The following is a 21,482-nucleotide window of genomic DNA, read 5'->3' as shown; positions in this document are numbered from 1 at the left end:
GTTTGTTCTCTACTTCTGTGCCTCAATTTCTGCCCTGCAAACCAGTTCATCTGTACCATTTTTCTAGTTTCCACATACATGCATTAATATACGATACTTGTTTTTCTCTTTCTGACTTACTTCACTCTGTATGACAGTCTCTAGGTCCATCCACGTCTCTACAAATGACCCAATTTCATTGCTTTTTATGGCTAAGTAATATTCCATTGTATATATGTACCACCTCTTCTTTATCCATTCATCTGTCGATGGGCATTTAGGTTGCTTCCATGACCTGGCTATTGTAAATAGTGCTGCAATGAACATTGGGATGCATGTGTCTTTTTGAATTCTGGTTTTCTCAGGGTATATGCCCAGTAGTGAGGTTGCTGGGTCATATGGTAATTCTATTTTTAGTTTTTTAAGGAACCTCCATACTGTTCTCCGTAGTGGCTACATCAATTTACATTCCCACCAACAGTGTAAGAGGGTTCCCTTTTCTCCACAACCTCTCCAGCATTTGTTGTTTGTAGATTTTCTGATGATGCCCATTCTAACTGGTGTGAGGTGATACCTCATTGTAGTTTTGATTTGCATTTCTCTAATAATTAGTGATGTTGAGCAGCTTGTCATGTGCCTCTTGGCCATCTGTATGTCTTCTTTGGAGAAATGTCTATTTAGGTCTTCTGCCCATTTTTTGATTGGGTTGTTTGTTTTTTTAATATTGAGCTGCATGAGCTGTTTATATATTTTGGAGATTAATCCTTTGTCCGTTGATTCATTTGCAAATATTTTCTCCCATTCTGAGGGTTGTCTTTTCGTCTTGTTTATGGTTTCCTTTGCTGTGCAAAAGCTTTTAAGTTTCATTAGGTCCCATTTGTTTATTTTTGTTTTTATTTCCATTACTCTAGGAGGTGGATCAAAAAAGATCTTGCTGTGATTTATGTCAAAGAGTGTTCTTCCTATGTTTTCCTCTTAGAGTTTTATACTGTCCAGTCTTACATTTCAGTCTCTAATCCATTTTGAGTTTATTTTTGTGTATGGTGTAAGGGAGTGTTCTAATTTCATTCTTTTACATGTGGCTGTCCAGTTTTCCCAGCACCACTTATTGAAGAGACTGTCTTTTCTCCATTGTATATCCTTGCCTCCTTTGCCATAGATTAGTTGACCATAGGTGCGTAGGTTTATCTCAGGGCTTTCTGTCCTGTTCCATTGACCTATATTTCTGTTTTTGTGCCAGTACCATATTGTCTTGATTACTGTAGCTTTGTAGTATAGTCTGAAGTCAGGGAGTCTGATTCCTCCAGCTCCGTTTTTTTCCCTCAAGACTGCTTTGGCTATTCGGGGTCTTTTGTGTCTCCATACAAATTTTAAGATTTTTTGTTCTAGTTCTGTAAAAAATGCCATTGGTAATTTGATAGGGATTGCATTGAATCTGTAGATTGTTTTGGGTAGTATAGTCATTTTCACAATATTGATTCTTCCAATCCAAGAACATGGTATATCTCTCCATCTGTTGGTATCATCTTTAATTCATTTCATCAGTGTCTTATAGTTTTCTGCATGCATGTCTTTTGTCTCCCTAGGTAGGTTTATTCCTAGGTAGTTTATTCTTTTTGTTGCAGTGGTAAATGGGAGTGTTTCCTTAATTTCTCTTTCAGATTTTTCATCATTAGTGTATAGGAATGCAAGAGATTTCTGTGCATTAATTTTGTATCCTGCAACTTTACCAAATTCATTGATTAGTTGTAGTAGTTTTCTGGTGGCATCTTTAGGATTCTCTATGTATAGTATCATGTCATCTGCAAACAGTGACAGTTTTAATTCTTCTTTTCTAATTTGTATTCCTTTTATTTCTTTTTCTTCTCTGATTGCCATGGCTGGGGCTTACAAAACTATGTTGAATAATAGCCGTGAGAGTGGACATCCTTGTCTTGTTCCTGATCTTAGAGGAAATGCTTTCAGTTTTTCACCATTGAGAATGATGTTTGTTGGGGCTTGTCATATATGGGCTTTATTATGTTGAGGTAGGTTCCCTCTGTGCCCACTTTCTGGAGAGTTTTTATCATAAATGGGTGTTTATTTTGTCAGAAGCTTTTTCTGCATCTATTGAGATGATCAGATGGTTTTTATTCTTCAATTTGTTAATATGGTGTATCACATTGATTGATTTGCATATATTGAAGAAACTTTGCATCCCTGGGATACACCCCACTTGATCGTGGTGTATGATCCTTTTAATGTGTTGCTCGATTCTGTTTGCTAGTGTTTTGTTCAGGATTTTTGCATCTATATTCATCAGTGATATTGGTGTGTAATTTTCTTTTTTTGTAGTATCTTTGTCTGGTTTTGGTATCAGGGTGATGGTGGCCTCATAGAATGAGTTTGGGGTGTTCCTTCCTCTGAAGTTTTTTGGAAGAGTTTGAGAAGGATGGGTGTTAGCTCTTCTCTAAATGTTCGATAGAATTCACCTGTGAAGCCATCTGGTCCTGGACTTTTGTTTGTTGGAAGATTTTCAATCACAATTTCAATTTCATTACTTGTGATTGGTCTGTTCATATTTTCTATTTCTTCCTGGGTCAGTCTTGGAGGGTTATACCTTTCTAGGAATTTGTCCATTTCTTCCAGGTTGTCCATTTTATTGGCATAGAGTTGCTTGTAGTAGTCTCTTAGGATGCTTTGTATTTCTGCGGTGTCTGTTGTAACTTCTCCTTTTTCATTTCTAATTTTATTGATTTGAGTCCTCTCCCTCTTTTTCTTGATGAGTCTGGCTAAAGGTTTATCAATTTTGTTTATCTTCTCAAAGAACCAGCTTTTAGTTTTATTGATATTTGCTATTGTTTTCTTTGTTTCTATTTCATTTATTTCTGCTCTGATCTTCATGATTTCTTTCCTTCTGCTAACTTTGGGTTTTGTTTGGTCTTCTTTCTCTAGTTCCTTTAGGTGTACGGTTACATTGCTTATTTGAGATTTTTCTTGTTTCTTGAGGTAGGCTTGTATAGCTATAAACTTCCCTTTTAGAACTGCTTTTGCTGCATCCCATAGGTTTTGGATCGTCGTGGGATCGTCGTGTTTTCATTGTCATTTGTCTCTAGGTATTTTTTGATTTCCTCTTTGATTTCTTCAGTGATCTCTTGGTTATTTAGTAATGTATTGTTTAGCCTCCATGTGTTTGTGTTTTTTACATTTTTTTCCTTGTAATTGATTTCTAATCTCATAGCTTTGTGGTCAGAAAAGATGCTTGGTATGATTTCAATTTTCTTAAATATACTGAGGCTTGATTTGTGACCCAAGATGTGATCTATCCTGGAGAATGTTCCGTGCGCACTTGAGAAGAAAGTGTAATCTGCTGTTTTTGGATGGAATGTCCTATAAATATCAATTAAATCTATCTGGTCTATTGTGTCATTTAAAGCTTGTGTTTCCTTATTAATTTTCTGTCTGGATGATCTGTCCATTGGTGTAAGTGAGGTGTTAAAGTCCCCCACTATTATTGTGTTACTGTCGATTTCCTCTTTTATAGCTGTTAGCAGTTGCCTTATGTATTGAGGTGCTCCTATGTTGGGTGCATATATATTTATAATTGTTATATCTCCTTCTTGGATTGATCCCTTGATCATTATGTAGTGTCCTTCCTTGTCTCTTGTAACATTCTTTATTTTAAAGTCTATTTTATCTGATATGAGTATAGCTACTCCAGCTTTCTTTTGATTTCCATTTGCATGGAATATCTTTTTCCATCCCCTCACTTTCAGTCTGTATGTGTCCCTAGGTCTGAAGTGGGTCTCTTGTAGACAGCATTTATATGGGTCTTCTTTTTGTTTCCATTCAGCAAGCCTGTGTCTTTTGGTTGGAGCATTTAATCCATTCACATTTAAGGTAATTATCGATATGTATGTTACTATTACCATTTTCTTAATTGTTTTGGGTTTGTTTTTGTAGGTCCTTTCCTTCTCTTGTGTTTCCCACTTAGAGAAGTTCCTTTAGCATTTCTTGTAGAGCTGGTTTGGTGGTGCTGAATTCTCTTAGCTTTTGCTTGTCTGTAAAGCTTTTGATTTCTCTGTTGAATCTGAATGAGATCCTTGCCGGGTAGAGTAATCTTGGTTGTAGGTTCTTCCCTTTTATCACTTTAAATATGTCATGCAACTCCCTTCTGGCTTGTAGAATTGCTGCTGAGAAATCAGCTGTTAACCTTATGGAAGTTCCCTTGTATGTTATTTGTCGTTTTTCCCTTGCTGCTTTCAATGATTTTTCTTTGTCTTTAATTTTTGCCAATTTGATTACTATGTGTCTCGGCATGTTTCTCTTTGGGTTTATCCTGTGTGGGACTCTCTGCCCTTCCTGGACTTGGGTGGCTATTTCCTTTCCCATGTTAGGGAAGTTTTCGACTATAATCTCTTCAAATCTTTTCTGGGGTCCTTTCTCTCTGTCTTCTCCTTCTGGGACCCCTGTAATGCGAATGTTGTTGCATTTAATGTTGTCCCAGAGGTCTCTTAGGCTGTCTTCATTTCTTTTCATTCTTTTTTCTTTATTCTGTTCCGCAGCAGTGAATTCCACCATTCTGTCTTCTAGGTCACTTATCCGTTCTTCTGCCTCAGTTATTCTGCTATTGATTCCTTCTAGTGTAGTTTTCATTTCAGTTATTGTATTGTTCATCTCTGTTTGTTTGTTCTTTAATTCTTCTAGATCTTTGTTAAACATTTCTTGCATCTTCTCGATCTTTGCCTCCATTCTTTTTCCGAGGTCCTGAATCATCTTCAATGTTATTATTCTGAATTCTTTTTCTGGAAGTTTGCCTATCTCCATTTAGTTGTTTTTCTGGCGTTTTATCTTGTTCCTTCATCTGGTACATAGCCCTATGCCTTTTCATTTTGTCTATCTTTCTGTGAATGTGGTTTTTGTTCCACAGTCTGCAGGATTGTAGTTCTTCCTGCTTCTGCTGTCTGCCCTCTGGTGGATGAGGCTATCTAAGAGGCTTGTGCAAGTTTCCTGATGGGAGGGACTGGTGGTGGGTAGAGCTGACTGTTGCTCTGGTGGACAGAGCTCAGTAAAACTTTAATCTGCTTGTCTGCTGATGGGTGGGGCTGGCTTCCCTCCCTGTTGGTTGTTTGGCCTGAGGTGACCCAACACTGGAGCCTACCCAGGCTCTTTCGTGGGGCTAATGGCAGACTCTGGGAGGGCTCATGCCAAGGAGTGCTTCCCAGAACTTTTGCTGCCAGTGTCCTTGTCCTCACGGTGAGACATAGCCACCCCCCACCTCTGCAGGAGATCCTCCAACACTAGCAGGTAGGTCTTGTTCAGTCTCCTATGGGGTCACTGATCCTTCCCCTGGGTCCTGATGCGCACACTACTTTGTGTGTTCACTCCAACAGTGGAGTCTCTGTTTCCCCCAGTCCTGTCAAAGTCCTGCAATCAAATCCCGCTAGCCTTCAAAGTCTGATTCTCTAGGAATTCCTCCTCCCATTGCCAGACCCCCAGGTTGGGAAGCCTGACGTGGGGCTCAGAACCTTCACTCCAGTGGGTGGACTTCTGTGGTATAAGTGTTCTCCAGTTTGTGAGTCACCCACCCAGCGGTTATGGGATTTGATTTTATTGTGATTGTGCGCCTCCTACCATCTCATTGTGGCTTCTCCTTTGTCTTTGGATGTGGGGTATCTTTTTTGGTGAGTTCCAGTGTCTTCCTGTCGGTGATTGTTCAGCAGTTAGTTGTGATTCTGGTGTTCTTGCAAGAGGGAGTGAGAGCATGTCCTTGTACTCCGCCATCTTGAACCAATCTCATTAAATGCTTTTTCTGTATCTATGAGATGATTGTACATTTTTCTAATTTGCATACTTTATACTTTATTTGGTTTTTGTGTGTTTATAAAAATACATAATGGATTCATAAATGCATTATTACTTTCATAAAATCAGTGATGGTATATTCTCTTTCATTTGTATTTTACCATATATCTCAATACAGTGCTCTTCAGAGAATAGGCAAAATAAATATTCTATGAGCTAACAGCTAAATTTTTTGATCCTGGCCATAACTTTTAGCACCTGAAACCCTAAATCTCTAGGCTGGGAACATGTTTCATTGGGTTTCACAGTGACTCTCTTCTTAGGCCTAGTATTTTGCTGTGAAATTTTCTAGAATTTTATAATTTCTGGATGGTTTACGTAACTATATAAAAATTTACTTTTAGGTTTAGTGATCTACCCCTGGACTTTTTGTCAATTATGACATACTATAGTTGTGAACAGTATGCCTATTTGGGAGAAATAAATTATGAACTACACATATATGTAGAGGAAATGATATGATGCTTGGGATTTTTGTAAAAATAAAACAGAAGGGGAGTGGTTAGAGGTATAGAGAAAACAAGATTGGCCATGAGTTCATAATGGTTGAAGCTGGAAAATGGGTACATTTTACCTACTTTTGTACGTTTAAAATATTCCATTAAAAAGTGTAATATAATACAAAAATCATGTAAAGCATATATGTACAGATTTATAGGTAATTATAACTTAATAACTACCTAGATTAAGAGTTAGAATTTTGCAGTATTCCAGAAGCCACCCATGTGCCTCTTTCCAACCATAATCTTCTCCCTTCTTTATTGGGAACTATTATCCCGACATTTCTTGCTTTTCTTTATAGTTACCACCTATGTATGCATCTTTAAATAATATAGTTTAGTTTTGCCCATGGTAAGTTTATCTGGAAGATATCATATTACATGTATTTTTTGTGTTTTTATTCTTTCGTCATTATGAAATTCATCCATATTTTGTGTATAGTCCTAGTTTATTATAGCATAGTACTCCAATATATGAATATGCCATCAATTCTACTGTAAATGGACATTTGTGTTGTTTCCAGTTGCCATGTTTTCTTTGATCCAGCCCATTTTATTTTCCATATCTGTTAATTACATCCCTGAAAAACTGGATGATGGCCTTTGAGAATGAGAAAACATCTTTTCTCCCTTCTCAGGTGCCATCAGCTCTATCAACTCTCTATTTGGTATATTTTTAACCAAAATCCAAGACTACTGAGTATAGTCTTTAAACTAACTAATTAATATCCTCATTTCCTTTAAACATTGAAAATTTTAAGCCCAATCCACTAACTACTGGAGACAAGAAAAATAGGGTAGACTTGAGAGAGAGGGAAATGAAGAAAAAGTCTCCTTAAGGAAGAATAAAAGGAATATGAGGCCTTTTGGTGGAGGGTGGAGATGAGGTGAGGAGGAAGGTAGAGGCAACATTAAAGATGGATTGTGAGGGACTTCCCTGATGGTCCCGTGGTTAAGACTCCTGCTTCCAGTGCAGGGTGTGTGGGTTCAATCCCTGGTCAGGGAACTAAGATCCCACATGCCATGCGAGATGGCCAAAAAATTTTAAAAAAAGAATAAAAAAAAATGGATTGTGAAATTAAGTCAAAGTTACCCAAAGTTGGTAGATATGTTTCACTTTCCATAAAACTTATCACAACATAACTTGCCAGGTTTTATTCCATACTACTTTGCTCAATTTTAAAAAATTATCCCAGTGTCTGGGTATTAGGAATTTGTATAAATTCCAATATCTTGGAATGTTGGTAACAGCAGGGCACAATGCTTCTCTCCTGGATTATTTTGACCCAAATCAAAAAATTTCTTATATTTATTTTCCTGAAGATTGAATTAGAATTTTCAGTGAGGCATCAGTAATGGCACAAGCAAGTATTGATATTAGTCAGCTACACAAATTGTCACATGATACATATTTGTTTTTAAACCAAGAGATGAGTTGGCTTTGATGATAATTTTTTTTAATAGTTACTGAGGGAAATTTCACCTTGTGACATGTCCAGATATTGATGCTATAAATGTCATCGTATTGGATATTTACTGGTAGATTTGTCAATTCCTTAATGAAAGGACAGGTGAAAAAAGATTCGTGTGATAATGGATAAAATTTTAGTCACTTAGCAAAAAGAAATGAATTTACATTTATATCATATAATTAAGAATTTCACCATAATACTGTACTATAAAATCACAGCTGAATTTGAAAATTCTAAGCATTTTTGTTTTAAATCCTTTTGTTTAAGTTTGTAGGAAAATTTTTCAGTCTTGCTTCAGAAATAATGCTTTTGCCTCAGTGGGCTCATTTTCCTATGGTGCGTTTGGATTGTGAAGATTTGAAGACAGGCCTAACAAACAAAGCAAAAGCCTTCGCAAACATATTACTAAATGACATAGCTTCAAAACATAGGAAAGAAAATGAAAGGTAAGTAGAATTAGTTGCCAAACTCAGAATTATAGGGCTAAAAGAAATAGTTTGCTAGTGACAATTCTTGTTTAAAAATAAAAGATTAAAATATAAGTACTTACAAGTTTTTCTCCATAGCTACCTCCTAAGAGGGTTTCTTTATAGTCCTGTTGGTTTGGTTTCTTTTCATTTGATACTGTTTGAGACTAGTTTTGAGGCAACCCAGGATTTTTTGAAAAAAGAAATTGACGTACACCAGCTTTTGGATACAGGTTGCATGGTAATGAAAAAACCATAGACTTTCAGTGATATTGGGAAGATCTGGGATCATTCCTGACCACGATATTTACTTACTGTGTCACCTAGTTTATTTTTTGCATCTGTAAAATGGAGACAGTAATACCTAGTTGGCAGGATGGCTATAGATTGGATTCATGAACTAGTGGCCTACTAGCTGAATGTGTCATACAAATGTGTTTTATTTGTCTCACATTGTTTTTTATTTTGTTTAAACAAATTTTGAATTTGCTATCAACATTTCAAAATTAGGAGTTTTCACACACACACACACACACACACACGCACACACACACACACACACACGCACACACACACACACTCTCTCTCCAGATCTCTTACTTTTCTTGAAAAAGTGGGAAGACCATGCCACATTAGGCCTATAGTGGTAAATGGAGTTGAGAAGAAACTTTCCCTTTGACAGGGAGAATGACCTCTGGTTTGTTAATCCAGTGCTCAAGCAACTGATCCTCCAAATAATTTAACTTATTTGTTACCTGTCTGGCTCCAGAAGACTTTTAGTTTGCAACTTCTATAAGGATTAAAACTAATATTTATATAAATCACCTAGCACAGTGCCTGGAACATAGTACTCAAGAAATGTTAGCCATTATGTTTATTTTCCCAGAAGCAATGTAAGAGAATTATGTGCCTTGGAATCAGAGAGACCTGGATTTGAATCCTGTCTCTGCCATGAACTAGTTCCGTGACTCTAGGCAAGTTACTTAATTTCCCTGAGCCTCAATTTCCTGCAGTGCCAACTATGAAAAATAATACCTTCCTTGCAGGACTAATGTTAGGATCACAGATAACATTTGTAAAGTATCTAGCACCATGCTTGGCGTAGAAGAGGCACCCAATAAGGGGAGCTATCACATCAATAAATATTTTTAAATGAATAAAAAATATATGACTCTCAGAAAGTTAAGTATTGGTCAGCTGTACTTTGTACAACATTATACTACAAAAAGATGTTGAAGATGGTAAAGTATTAAGACTCTTCATTTCTAACAATCCCTTTGAGTAAGAGCAGTGACAATACCATAGTTAATTTAAAAAATTTTTAAGTTTGACATGACTTTTTTGGTATTTATTTTTGTAATATCTGTCACTTTTCTGGAAAGTTCTTTCAACAAAATAACTGTCTTATTATAAACCCATGACATAAGAGCAGCTGAAAAGTCCATTTTCCTCTGCCTCATTCATTCTTTGATTCTTTCCGGTTTAAGTTCCATACTTGAGATAGGTAACATCAAAAGGAGGAAATATGTGCCACTATGTTAAGCACAATTTATTAAATAAATTAATAATTATTAAAGAACAATTTTCTTACTTCATAGTTTGGTTTAGTATCTGCTTGGGCCACCTTGCTCTCAATAATCTTGTTTGCCTCCTTTTCTTTTCTTTTCTTTCTTTCTTTCTTTCTTTTTTTTGTTTTTGGCCGTGCCATGCGGCATGTGGGATCTTAGTTCCCCAACCAGGGATCGAACCCATGCTCCCGCAGTCGAAGCACGGAGTCCTAACTACTGGACCGCCAGGGAATTCCGGACTCCTTTTCTTTTGCTGTAATGTCACTCCCCAAGGGACTCAGATTCTGCTCTAGTAAGAAGAAAGCACCCACAGTAGGATCATCTGTCTTTTTTGCATTATCGACATTAATGCATCCTCCTAAAATTTTGATAATCAAGAATTAACTGTCAAGCCCTACATTATCTGATTCCTGCTCATCTCTACAATTTCATGTTATGTCCTCTCCTTTGTATTCACACTGCCCTGCTTGCCATTCCTAAACTATGCGAAACTTATTGCTACCTCAGGCTTTAATCCTTGCTATTTTTTCTTCCTTGGAAGCTTTTTTCCTGATATTTGAATGACTCATTTTTTCCTTCTCTCATCTTGAATATCACCTCTCTAGAGAGTTATTTCCTGGCCACTTTATATAAAATACTGGCCCCTTCTCTATACTCCATCATTCTTTATCCCTTTACTTTGCTTTTTTTTTTTTTCTTCATAGCACTTTTTACTACCTAACATTGTGTTATATATTTATGTGCTCTTGTCTCTCTCATCAACTTGAATGTAAGCTTTATGATGGTAGGGACTTATCTATTTGCTGTTATATCTCCAGTGCTTAGAATTTGCTTAGCACGTTGTAGGTACTCAATTATTTATTAGATGAATGAATAAGTATAATTACATAATATAAATGAAATACCTGCACGAGCTAAAATTGATTTTTAAAATCACTTACCTCTTTTGTACTTTGTTTTTGCAAGGGTTTTTTCTGATATTTCTAATAATGGCATGACAGTACTGATACTGCAAAGCACAAGGGAAAAAATTCTATGAAATATACCTTTAGTTGAATAATGGCTATAGGGTATCTAGGTTCATACTTACATACATATATATTCTGAAAGAATCATAGATTTTTAAATGTATACAGAGGTTTGATCTTTTTACTTACCACATTTCACAAGGGACACTAATAATAATAATAATTAAGCTGATGATTATACTAAAAATTATAGTTATAGTTACCAGTAATTGAGAGTGTACTATGTGCTAAGCTCTTTTACATTCATTATTCATTATTGTATTACAACAATCCTGCAAGATGAATGTTAATAACTTCATTTTACAAATATGGAAGCTAAACCTATGAGATTTACATAAGTTCTCAAAGCTAGTAGCAGCTGAGGCAGGATTTAGACGTAGGGCTGCTTGATCCAAAGCATGCTCTATGTCACACAGAAAATGTTACCTTAATTTTATAGATTTTATAGATGTATGATGTATCCTGAGTTATGTCAGATAAGTTATGCTTAAATATTTTAAGATATCTTAGTGAATTAACCAATTTTTTTAGGATCACAGCTCCTATTTTATAGTAATCATAATAAAATTTATTTAGTGTGATATAGCATTAATTACTCTAACTATAATAAAGCAGGGTATTATGTCAGTATTTGCAGTGAATTTGAAGCAATTAAAGAGCATGCATTAAAAGTCCCTGAGACAACAGAAGAGATGATGGAGCTCATATCTTATGTAGAAAAAGCCCGGACTGTAAGAATTCATGAGTTGGTTTCACGGATCAAGGTAAGAATTTTTAAATTTACATATTTTAAAATATTTTTTTCATTGTGAAATATGATAAACATATTGGAAGTGTATAAAACATACAGTTAAACAAAGTTATAAAGTGAACACCTATGTTGCCACCACCAAGGTCAAGAAATAGGATATTGCCAGCACCCTAGAAACCCTCTGTGTATGACTATCTGACCATAACTACTTCCCTTCCTTTACCTCCTAGAGGTGTCGACTTGGTTTCTACAGTAATCTTTTTTATTTTTCTTTAGTTCCACCATGTGTGCATCCTTAACAAATGTTTAAAAAAATATTTTCTTTTATAGTTTCCACATTTAGTAGTATATATGCTTATGCTTTCCCCACCACAGGGTTATATACCTATTCACCTATATTGTACTCTAATTTTTGTTTAAAAATGTGAAATATAGGGACTTCCCTGGCGATCCAGTGGTTAAGATGCCGCGCTTCCACCGCAGGGGGCATGGGTTTGATCCCTGGTCGGGGAACTAAGATGTCACATGCCGCACGGCACGGCCGAAAGGAAAAAAAAAAAAAAAAGTAAAATACAACACACACCAAAAATTGCATAAAACATAAATTGTACAATTTAAAATGTTATAAAGTAAACATCCAGTAATTATCATCCAGGGAAAGAAATAGAACCTTGTCAACACCCTAGAAGCCCATTACAATCTCCTGTCTTTTTCTGGATGTGAACACTATCCTGACTTTTATAGTAGTCATTTCCTGCTCTTCTTTGTAGTTTTACCATCTAAATATGCATTCCTAATCAATATAGCTAATTTTTGTTTCATTTTGATCTTTATATAAATAGAATCATACTATTTCTATTCTTTTGTGTCTTGTCAACATTATGTTAGTAATGTCATTGTTCCTTAACTTTCATTTATTTTCATTGATGTCTGGTATTCATATTATATAATCATAGAATAATTTATTATTTTAATTTTACTGTTCTGGATAGTTGGGTTGTTTCTACTTTTGCTACTAAAAGCAATGCTTCTGGGAACATTTCTGTATGTGTATGCTGGTGCGTATATTCATGCATTTCTTCCAGGTGTTATAAGATATACTTATTTTCACCTTTACTAGCTAAGGCAAAACTCTTTTCTAAAGTAGTTCCAATTTTATACTCCTATCAGCAGTGTTTAAGAGTCCTGTTGTTTTATATCCTTATCCATACCTGCTATTGTGAGATATTTAAAATTTTGCCAGTCTGTTGGGTGGAGGTTACTGTATTTTTAATTTGCATTTTCCTGAAAACAAATGAACTGAACACTTTTCATATGCTTATTGACCGTTTGGAGCTCCTCTTTTGTGAAATACTAGTATTTGTTTTTTAAAAAAATTAAAAGAAAATTGTATTTTAAAATTTTTATTTATATTTAAAATTGAAGTATAGTTGATGTACAATATTATATAAGCTACAGGTGTACAATATAGTGATGCACAATTTTTAAAGGTTATGTTCCATTTATAGTTATTATAAAATATTGGCTCTATTCCCTGTGTTGTACAATATATCCTTGTGGCTTATTTTATGCATAATAGTTTGTATCTCTTAATCCCATACCCCTATAATGCCTCTCCCCCTCCCCCCTCCCCACTGGTAACCACTGGTTTGTTCTCTAAATCTGTGAGTCTGTTCCTTTTTTTGTTATATTCACTAGTTTGTTGTATTTTTTAGATTCCACATATAAGTGATATCATTCAGTATTTTTCTTTCTCTATCTGGCTTTCTTTCTCTCTATTTCACTTAGGATAATACCCTCCAAGTCCATCCATATTGTTACAAATGGGAAAATTTCATTCTTTTTTATGGCTGTGTAGTATTTCACTCCAGTACATGTCTTTTACCCACTTTTCTTTTGGGTTGTGTGTCCTTTTCTAATTGATTTATAGTAGTTTTTTAAAAAATTGTGATAAGATATACATAACATAAAGTTTACCATCTTTACCATTTTTAAGTGTATAGTTCAGTGTAGTAGTTTTGAATATATTATTGATAAATATCCTTTCCTTCACTCTGTAATTTATTTCAGTTTTTAATGGTGTTTTGATGAATGGCAGTTCTTAATTTTAATGTAGTCAAATGGAGCAATTTTTTTTTTTTTTTTTTTTTTTACAGCTAGTGCTTTCTGTGTCTTGTTTAAGAAATCCTTTTCTACCCAGGGTCATCAAGATTTTTTTCTTGTGTCCTTTTCTGGAAGCTGTTTAGTTTTGCCTTTCAGGTTTAGATTTTCAGTCTTCCTGAATTTTATTTCTGTGAATGATGTGAGGTCCTATTTAATTACTTTTTCATATGCATGAGCAGTTACATATTTATTGAAGAGACTATACTTTCCACACTGCTTTGCAGTGCCATCTCTATTATATATCAAGTGTCCCTATATGTGCAGATCTGTTTTAAGACATTCTATTCTGTTTTATTGGCCTTTTGTCTATCCTTGTATCAATACCACACTGACTTAATTACAACAGCTTAATTGTAATAGCAATAATAATTCTTGATACCCGGTAGAGCATGTCCTCCCACTCTATTTTTCATCAAGTTTCTTGTTTGTTCTTGGCTATTAGTATTTTCATATAAATTTTAGAATTAGATGATCACAGCCCATAAAATAACGTTTTGGGATTTTCATTGAGATTGCATAAAATTGATAATAAATGTAGAGAATTAGCATCTTTCCAATATAAATTTTAGAATCAGTTTTTCACATTCCACAAAAATCTGTTGGAATTTTGATTAGAAATGCATTAAATAGATGGAGAGAATCGGTACATACACTGTGGAGTCTTCCAGTTCATGATATATCTTTTATTCATTTACCTCTTCTTTAACATCTCTTAATATTTTATAATTTTCTCTGTAGAGGTCATGCACATCTTTTGTTAGTTATATTTTCAGGTACTTGATAGCTTTTAATGTTATATTAAATTATATCTTAAATTTTTCATCTTATCTTAGTTACTTTAATACAAAAATACAATTAACTTATATTAATAGACTTTAAAAAAATAGTTTTAGATTTACAAAAAAACCTAGTAGATAGTACAGAGAGTCCCCATATTACACACACATCCTCACACACTCAATTTTCTCATTATTAACATCTTACACTAATATGGTACATTTGTTATAATTAATAAACCAATATTGATATATTATTAACTAAAGTCCATAGTTTATTCAAATTTCCTTATTTTTTACTGAAAGCCCTTTTTCTATCTCAGGAACTCATCTGAGATACCACATTGTATCTAGTTGTCATGTCTCCTTAGGCTTCTCTTGGCTCTGAGAGTTTCTTAGACTTTCCTTGCTTTTGATGTTCTTGATAGTTTTGAGAAGTAGGAATTTGTCTGATATTTTTCTCATGATTAGAACGGGGTAGTCGGTTTTTTGGAGGAGAATCACAAAGGAAAAGTGCCATTTTCATCACATCATCTCAAGGATACATATTATCAACATGGCATTTGATGTTGAGCTTGATCACCAGGCAGAAGTAGTGTTTATCATGTCTCTCCACTCTTTTCTCCCCCTTTCCATACTGTCTTCTTTGGAAGGAAGTCAATGTATGCATCCACACTTAAGAACCGGGGAGTTGTGCTTTCCTTCTTTAGAGTAGTGTAGCTACATTATTTATTTGGAATTATTCTGCATAGGAGGCTTGTTTCTTCTCCCCTGCTTATTAATTTATTCAATCATTTATTTATATGAACTTATGGATATTTATTTTATACTTTGACTATAATATAATATAAAATTTATTTTTATATGCAAAGTAATAGCTATCACTAAATTTTTTCTTAATTAAAAATTTTTTATTTAAATATCTTAACTTTAAAATTTATATGCTTTTATTTTCTTTTTTTACTTTTAACAGTTTATCCGAAGATTCTTTTGGAATGTCTACATATACTATTTTATAACTAGTAGTTAATGGCAGTTTTGGTTTTGTCCTTATCAAACATTACACATGTCCAAAACTTTATTTTCCTTGCTACAATGGACTGGTTAGGATCTTTAGTACAATGTTGAATAGAAGTCATCTTGATCCCAATCTCAAAGGGAAAGGCTTCAAGATTTCACTATTAAGTATGAAATTTGCTATAGTTTTTTTTTTTTTTTTTTTGCTATAGGTTTTTTATAGGTTCCCTTATCAGATTAGTAAATTCTCTTCTATGGGAGGGTGGGGAGGATACATTGGGAGATTGGGATTGACATATGCACACTACTATATATAAAATAGATAACTAATAAGAACCTACTGTATAGCACAGGGAACTCTACTCAGTACTCTGTAATGACCTATATGGGAATGGGATCTAAACAAGAGTGGATATATGTATATGTATAACTGATTCACTTTGCTGTACAGCAGAAACTAACAAAATATTATAAATCAACTATACTCCAATAAAAATTAAGTGAAAAACATTACTGTGAATGCATGTTGAATTTTATCTTTTTTTGCATCTATTGGGGTGATCTTATGCTTTTTCTCCTTTAATCTATTAATATAATTAATTACATGAATCAGGTTTTATTAGGTTAATTTCTACATGCAACATAATACATATATGATGCATTCTGCATATTATATATATTATATACATATACAGCAAATATGTAAGCTATAGAGGGTAAAGATATTCAACTTCTCTATTCAGGTAAATCTATTGGTTTTAAAGGTTTTTGTTTTGTTTTGTTTTGTTTTTGCCATTCACCCCTAAACTCTTTCTAGACAATTGCTGTATGCTAATGGTAGGCAAAAAAAAGTGGTACTGTCACTGAAGATGCAAAACAAAATAAAAGATGCTAAAATCTTTGTCAACAAAGATTGAAAAATTAAATACATAAGAATAAAAAATGTAAAATCTTTTAAAAGAAAAAAATTTAAAGGATTGCTGAACAAAAGCTGCATATTTGATCATCGTTTTCAGTCATCTACATGGAGACTCAAGAGTACCTTTCTGTTAAGTCAACTGCAAGTGAAAACTTTAAAAAGCTTTATTTCTGGTATAAAAATCTGCAGTTTTGTGGTATGAAGCCAAATAAATAACCCTACAGTTATTAAAATACCCATGTGGTTTGGGTAATATGAAATATCAGTTAATAATTTGATCAGGCTGAAATTTGAAAGAGTATTAGAAATTGTTATTGGTTCTCTTTTTCATAATGCTTTAGATTTTCTATATGGTTTAATATATCTGGAGTTTCTTCTGTAGGAATCCAAACGCCGGCTGAGTTACTTTTTAGATGTATTTCTATTTCCTCCAGAAGACTTAGCTTTAAATTCAGCTGTCCTTATGTGGCCTTGGAAAATTAATCCCATCTTTGATGAAAATGATGAGGTGAATATATTTTTCAATATGTATTTTTGTATTATGATATTTTAAGCACAATGTTCATTTAATTTTCATACATACTTGCCATCTACCTTTAAAAAGTATCTTCATGTGTCAGTATGATTTTGGGGTTAGCAACATTTATGGCCCTGCAGGCTTAGGCTTAACCCACAGGTTGTAAAAAGTGGGACTGACATTAAAAAAGTCAGAACTATTTACAAATTAATAATAATAATTGTAAGCTCTGTGCTATTAAATCATTTAATACTCACAAAAATCCCAGGTGCTCCTATTTTCCCCATTTCATAGATGAGAAAAATGAGTTTCAGAGAAGTTAAGTAACTTTCCCAGGAAGAAGTAGCAGATTCAGGATTTTATATAAGACTGAATATAGTTTCAGATTTTGAAAAAGTCCTAATGTAAACTAGTTTCTCCTAAATTGGGAAGTGAGATGGTATAGTAGTAATGAAAAGCATGGACTTCAGTTAGATAAGCCAGAGTTCTAATCCAGATTTTGACTTTTATAATTTTGTGACATTGGACATGCCTCTTAACCTCTATATGCTTAAATTTCTTCATCTCTGAAATGAGGATACTAATACTTGTGGTAATATAGGTAGAGTGTTTAATAAATCTTGACATAACAAGTGCTCAATATATGGTAGCTTTTATTATTTTCCCAGAATCTGTTAAATAGTTAAAATATCTATTTAATAAATAAGAATTGTTACAGTCACTTCGGAGATATAGGAAAGTTTTTCTGTGTGGTTTTGTGGTTTATTATTATTTTCATTTTTATATCAGTCAATGTTTTATTTTTGTACAATGTTTTATTTTTGTACAATGTTTTATTTTTACTTCGCTGATTTTTTTGTTACTCTATAAAGCATTCGGATTTCTGATTTGATAATTCTTTGCTTTGTAACAAAATAGTTAACATGATTAATTTTTTTTAAAGCTCCTTGAGAATGCTAAACATAAAAAAGAAAATGAGCTAATAGCAAAGAGAGAGAAACTGATTTTGGAAATAGAAAAGGAATCACGCCACATGGAAGAGTTTGCAGAATTTGCAGAACTGGACCACATGCAGCAGGTCTGATAAATATAGACAGTAGCTATGGCAGGCTGGTAGATTAATACAGGACATGTTTCTATAATATAGAAAAACCTGTGCTTACTAAGGCAAACAGAGGCCTGACTCTTAGGCCTGGGACTGCTGCTAATTATGTAATCTTTTTTGTGATTTAGTTTTCTATTTGTAAGATAGACATAACCATACCTTTTGCTTTGTGTCATGGTAATGTTGTGAAGTTGATGTTTAAAGTTGCTATATAAATGCAAGGACATAGCCTATGCAGTATTATATAATTTTATTTTTATAACATTTCTTGGGTATTTCTTGAAATAAAAAATTATTTGCTTTCAGTATGTGACAGATGTAAGACAACTGCAAAAACGTATTCAGGAATCTGAAGAAGCAGTTCAATTTATTAATAAAGAAGAGGAACTTTTCAGATGGGAACTGACAAAATATCCTGAACTGGATAAATTAAAAGTTAACATTGAGCCCTATCAGAAGTTTTTTAATTTAGTTTTGAAGTGGCAACGAACAGAAAAACGGTAATTTCTGGTAATGTAATAAAAAATTAAGCAAAAATATAAAAAGATTTATAAAATGTACATTGATTTTTGTTGTTGTTGTTGGCTAGGTGTTTAAAAGTAGGATTTATCTGTCCATTTGAAAGAAAAACCAAATATTATATAGGAGAAGCATCAAATGTTGCTAAGGCGCCACCTAGCCTTACTAATATAATATCTAAAGTCTCACTTGGGTTTTCCAGAGTTGATTCATTTTTTAATGCAATTAATTCATTTGACTCATTCATTTGACACTAAGAATTAGAAGTATGGAGTCAAATCAGCATTTTATTTGGATACTGTTAGTTGTCCGTTTACAGTCTGATTCATATTTTTGCACATGCAGCATAGCTGAAATTGTGGTTTTAGTATTGTCTGTCATCATTCTATTTGTGTGACTGAGAAAAACTGTTAATTGCTCTTGTTCTCAGTTGTTTCTATTATGAAATGAAGGGCCTAGCCTAAAGAATCTCTAAGGCCTTTTCACACACCAAAAGTCTCTGAGTTTAATATTTTTTTAAATTAAAATATTCTATTTTTTTCACTTAATTTTAATTCTGTTTTTAATCATTCTTCCTTAGTCTTTTTTTTAAAATAAATTTATTTATTTATTTGTTTATTTTTGACTGTGTTGGGTCTTCATTGCTGCACGTAGGCTTTTTCTAATTGCGGCGAGCAGGGGCTACTCTTCATTGTGATGTGCGGGCTTCTCATTGTGGTGGCTTCTCTTGTTGTGGAGCATGGGCTCTAGGCATGCGGGCTTCAGTAGTTGTGGCTCGTGGGCTCTAGAGCACAGACTCAGTAGTTGTGGCACACAGGCTTAATTGCTCCACGGCATGTGGGATCTTCCTGGACCAGGGGTAAAACCCGTGTCCCCTGCATTGGCAGGCAGATTCCTAACCACTGCACCACGAGGGAAGCCCCTCTGAGTTTAATATTACTTTTTCTTTCAATTCAGGTGGATGGATGGAGGGTTTTTGGACCTTAATGGGGAAAGCATGGAAGCTGATGTAGATGAATTTTCCCGAGAAATTTTTAAGACTCTGAAATTTTTCCAAACAAAGCAAAAGAAGGAATTACAAGAAAAAAGAAAGGCAGCAAAAAGACGATCTCTGGGAGAAGAGAAACTTGAAGAAGAACCAAAAGAGAATCCTACTATTACTATGTGCACTGCAGTAATGGAGCAGATAAAAGTTATTAAGGTATAAACACATTTAATGACATTTTTAAAAGACCTGGTAGAGTTGTTTGCATCAAGTGCTAATGAAGAGAAATGGAAAAACTGGAAAGCAAAACCAAAGCTGAATCCAGAAAACTTGATCTATTTCTCAGTACATGCTTCATTCTTTCCTGATGATGTCATCGAAATCAATCCCTTCATAGAACAATCCTTAACAAATAGAAAAGAGTGTAATGACCAGTTACAATGATTTGAAGAGGGTAAAAAATTACTAGAATAAACAAGTTAGCCTATACTATGGGCAGCAACCCAGGGTACCAATTAGCTGAGAAAGGTTTGGAGTCACACTACCTAGGTTTATATCACAATTCTGCGCTTGGTAATCGCAATATGCCACTTGTGCAAGATATTTAACTTCTCATACCTCAGTCACCTCATTTATAAATAGGGGATAATAACAGTTTTTGTGACAGTAAATAATACATCTAAGTTCCCAAGGCAGTACTGGCAGTGGTTCTAGTGGTAGTGCCAAGTTTCCACTGTCAGCATGCTCAGAGTGCAAACTCTGTTTTTCAACATTGTTCCTGTCTGTGTCTAGCACTCTCAGATATTCTATGAGCTGCCTGAAAAAATTTTTAAAGTAACTACTTAAAATTTTTTTCAATATTTAATAAATTCGCATGGTTTAAAAAGATATACCTGAACGGTCTCCTTGCTATGTTTCTCACCTGTTATTAGGTTATCAATGTTACTACTTTCTGTTGTATACTTCAGAGTTTTTTTACATGTATAACAATGTGAATATATATTCTAATCCTTCCATCTTTTTACATAAAAATAGCATACTGAAAAAAATAGCATACCGTTTATATTATTTCCCCCCTTTGTTTTAATTTATCTTGGAGACCTTTTCTTATTGTATATAGAGTTTTTTCATTCTTTTTTACACCTATAAATATTATATATTGGTGTAAAATTTCTGTGTGTGAAGGTGTGACTGTAACGTAAATTGCCAAAGAGTAAATTCCAGGTTAAAATCTACAGTTGAATTACCTTCTGTATGGGTTTTACCAGTATGTACTCTCACCAAACTTGACAACAGAATATCATCAAACTTGGGTGTTTGTTAATCTGCTAGAAGAATTTCATTTTTCTTATTACATAAAATGTTAAGCCTAAATTAATATATTTAAGAATATTTTGTATTTCTTTGCCTGTGAACTGTTTGGTCTTCTTGTCTATTTTTTTAATTGAATTAATGGTCTTTTCCTTACTGATTTCTAGTCCTAGAAACAGGACTAGGGAGATTAGGCTTTGTATGTTAATATTAATAGTATGTTAATATTTTATTGAAGATTTTTGAGGTTATGTTCAGAAGTGATGTTGGTCTTAATTTTCTTTTCTTGTAATATCTTTGTCAGGTTTCGCTATCAGGATTGTGTTGGCCTTATGAAACAAAAGGGAAGTTTTATCTCTATTTTCCAAAAGAGTTTTGTATAAAATTGTTTTTATCTCTTTCTTAAATATTTTAGAGAAACGTTTGCCAGTGAAACCATTGACCTGGAGCTTCATGGGAGGGATTTTGAAAACAGTTTTAATTTTTAAAATAGATATAGGAATATTCAGATTTGTGTTAATTTTGTGTCAATTTTGGTAAATTGTATTTTTCAAGGAATTT

At 33.9% G+C, this 21,482-nt stretch overlaps 1 protein-coding gene across 1 annotated transcript in view; it reads left to right on the top strand.

Annotated features, from left to right (window-relative positions):
• Positions 1-21,482, top strand: part of DNAH12 (dynein axonemal heavy chain 12) — a 220,147-nt gene that overhangs the window by 46,267 nt on the left and 152,398 nt on the right. Inside the window, exons 11-16 of the mRNA XM_061195447.1 lie at positions 8,063-8,241; positions 11,487-11,622; positions 16,867-16,992; positions 17,945-18,079; positions 18,413-18,606; positions 19,583-19,826. Coding sequence (XP_061051430.1) covers positions 8,063-8,241; positions 11,487-11,622; positions 16,867-16,992; positions 17,945-18,079; positions 18,413-18,606; positions 19,583-19,826 — 1,014 coding nt within the window. The remainder of the gene's footprint in view (positions 1-8,062; positions 8,242-11,486; positions 11,623-16,866; positions 16,993-17,944; positions 18,080-18,412; positions 18,607-19,582; positions 19,827-21,482) is intronic.

This window comes from Eubalaena glacialis, chromosome 7 (genome assembly GCF_028564815.1).
Source record: "Eubalaena glacialis isolate mEubGla1 chromosome 7, mEubGla1.1.hap2.+ XY, whole genome shotgun sequence".
NCBI classification, from domain to species: domain Eukaryota; kingdom Metazoa; phylum Chordata; class Mammalia; order Artiodactyla; family Balaenidae; genus Eubalaena; species Eubalaena glacialis.
This window is presented reverse-complemented; position numbering and strand designations above follow the sequence as displayed.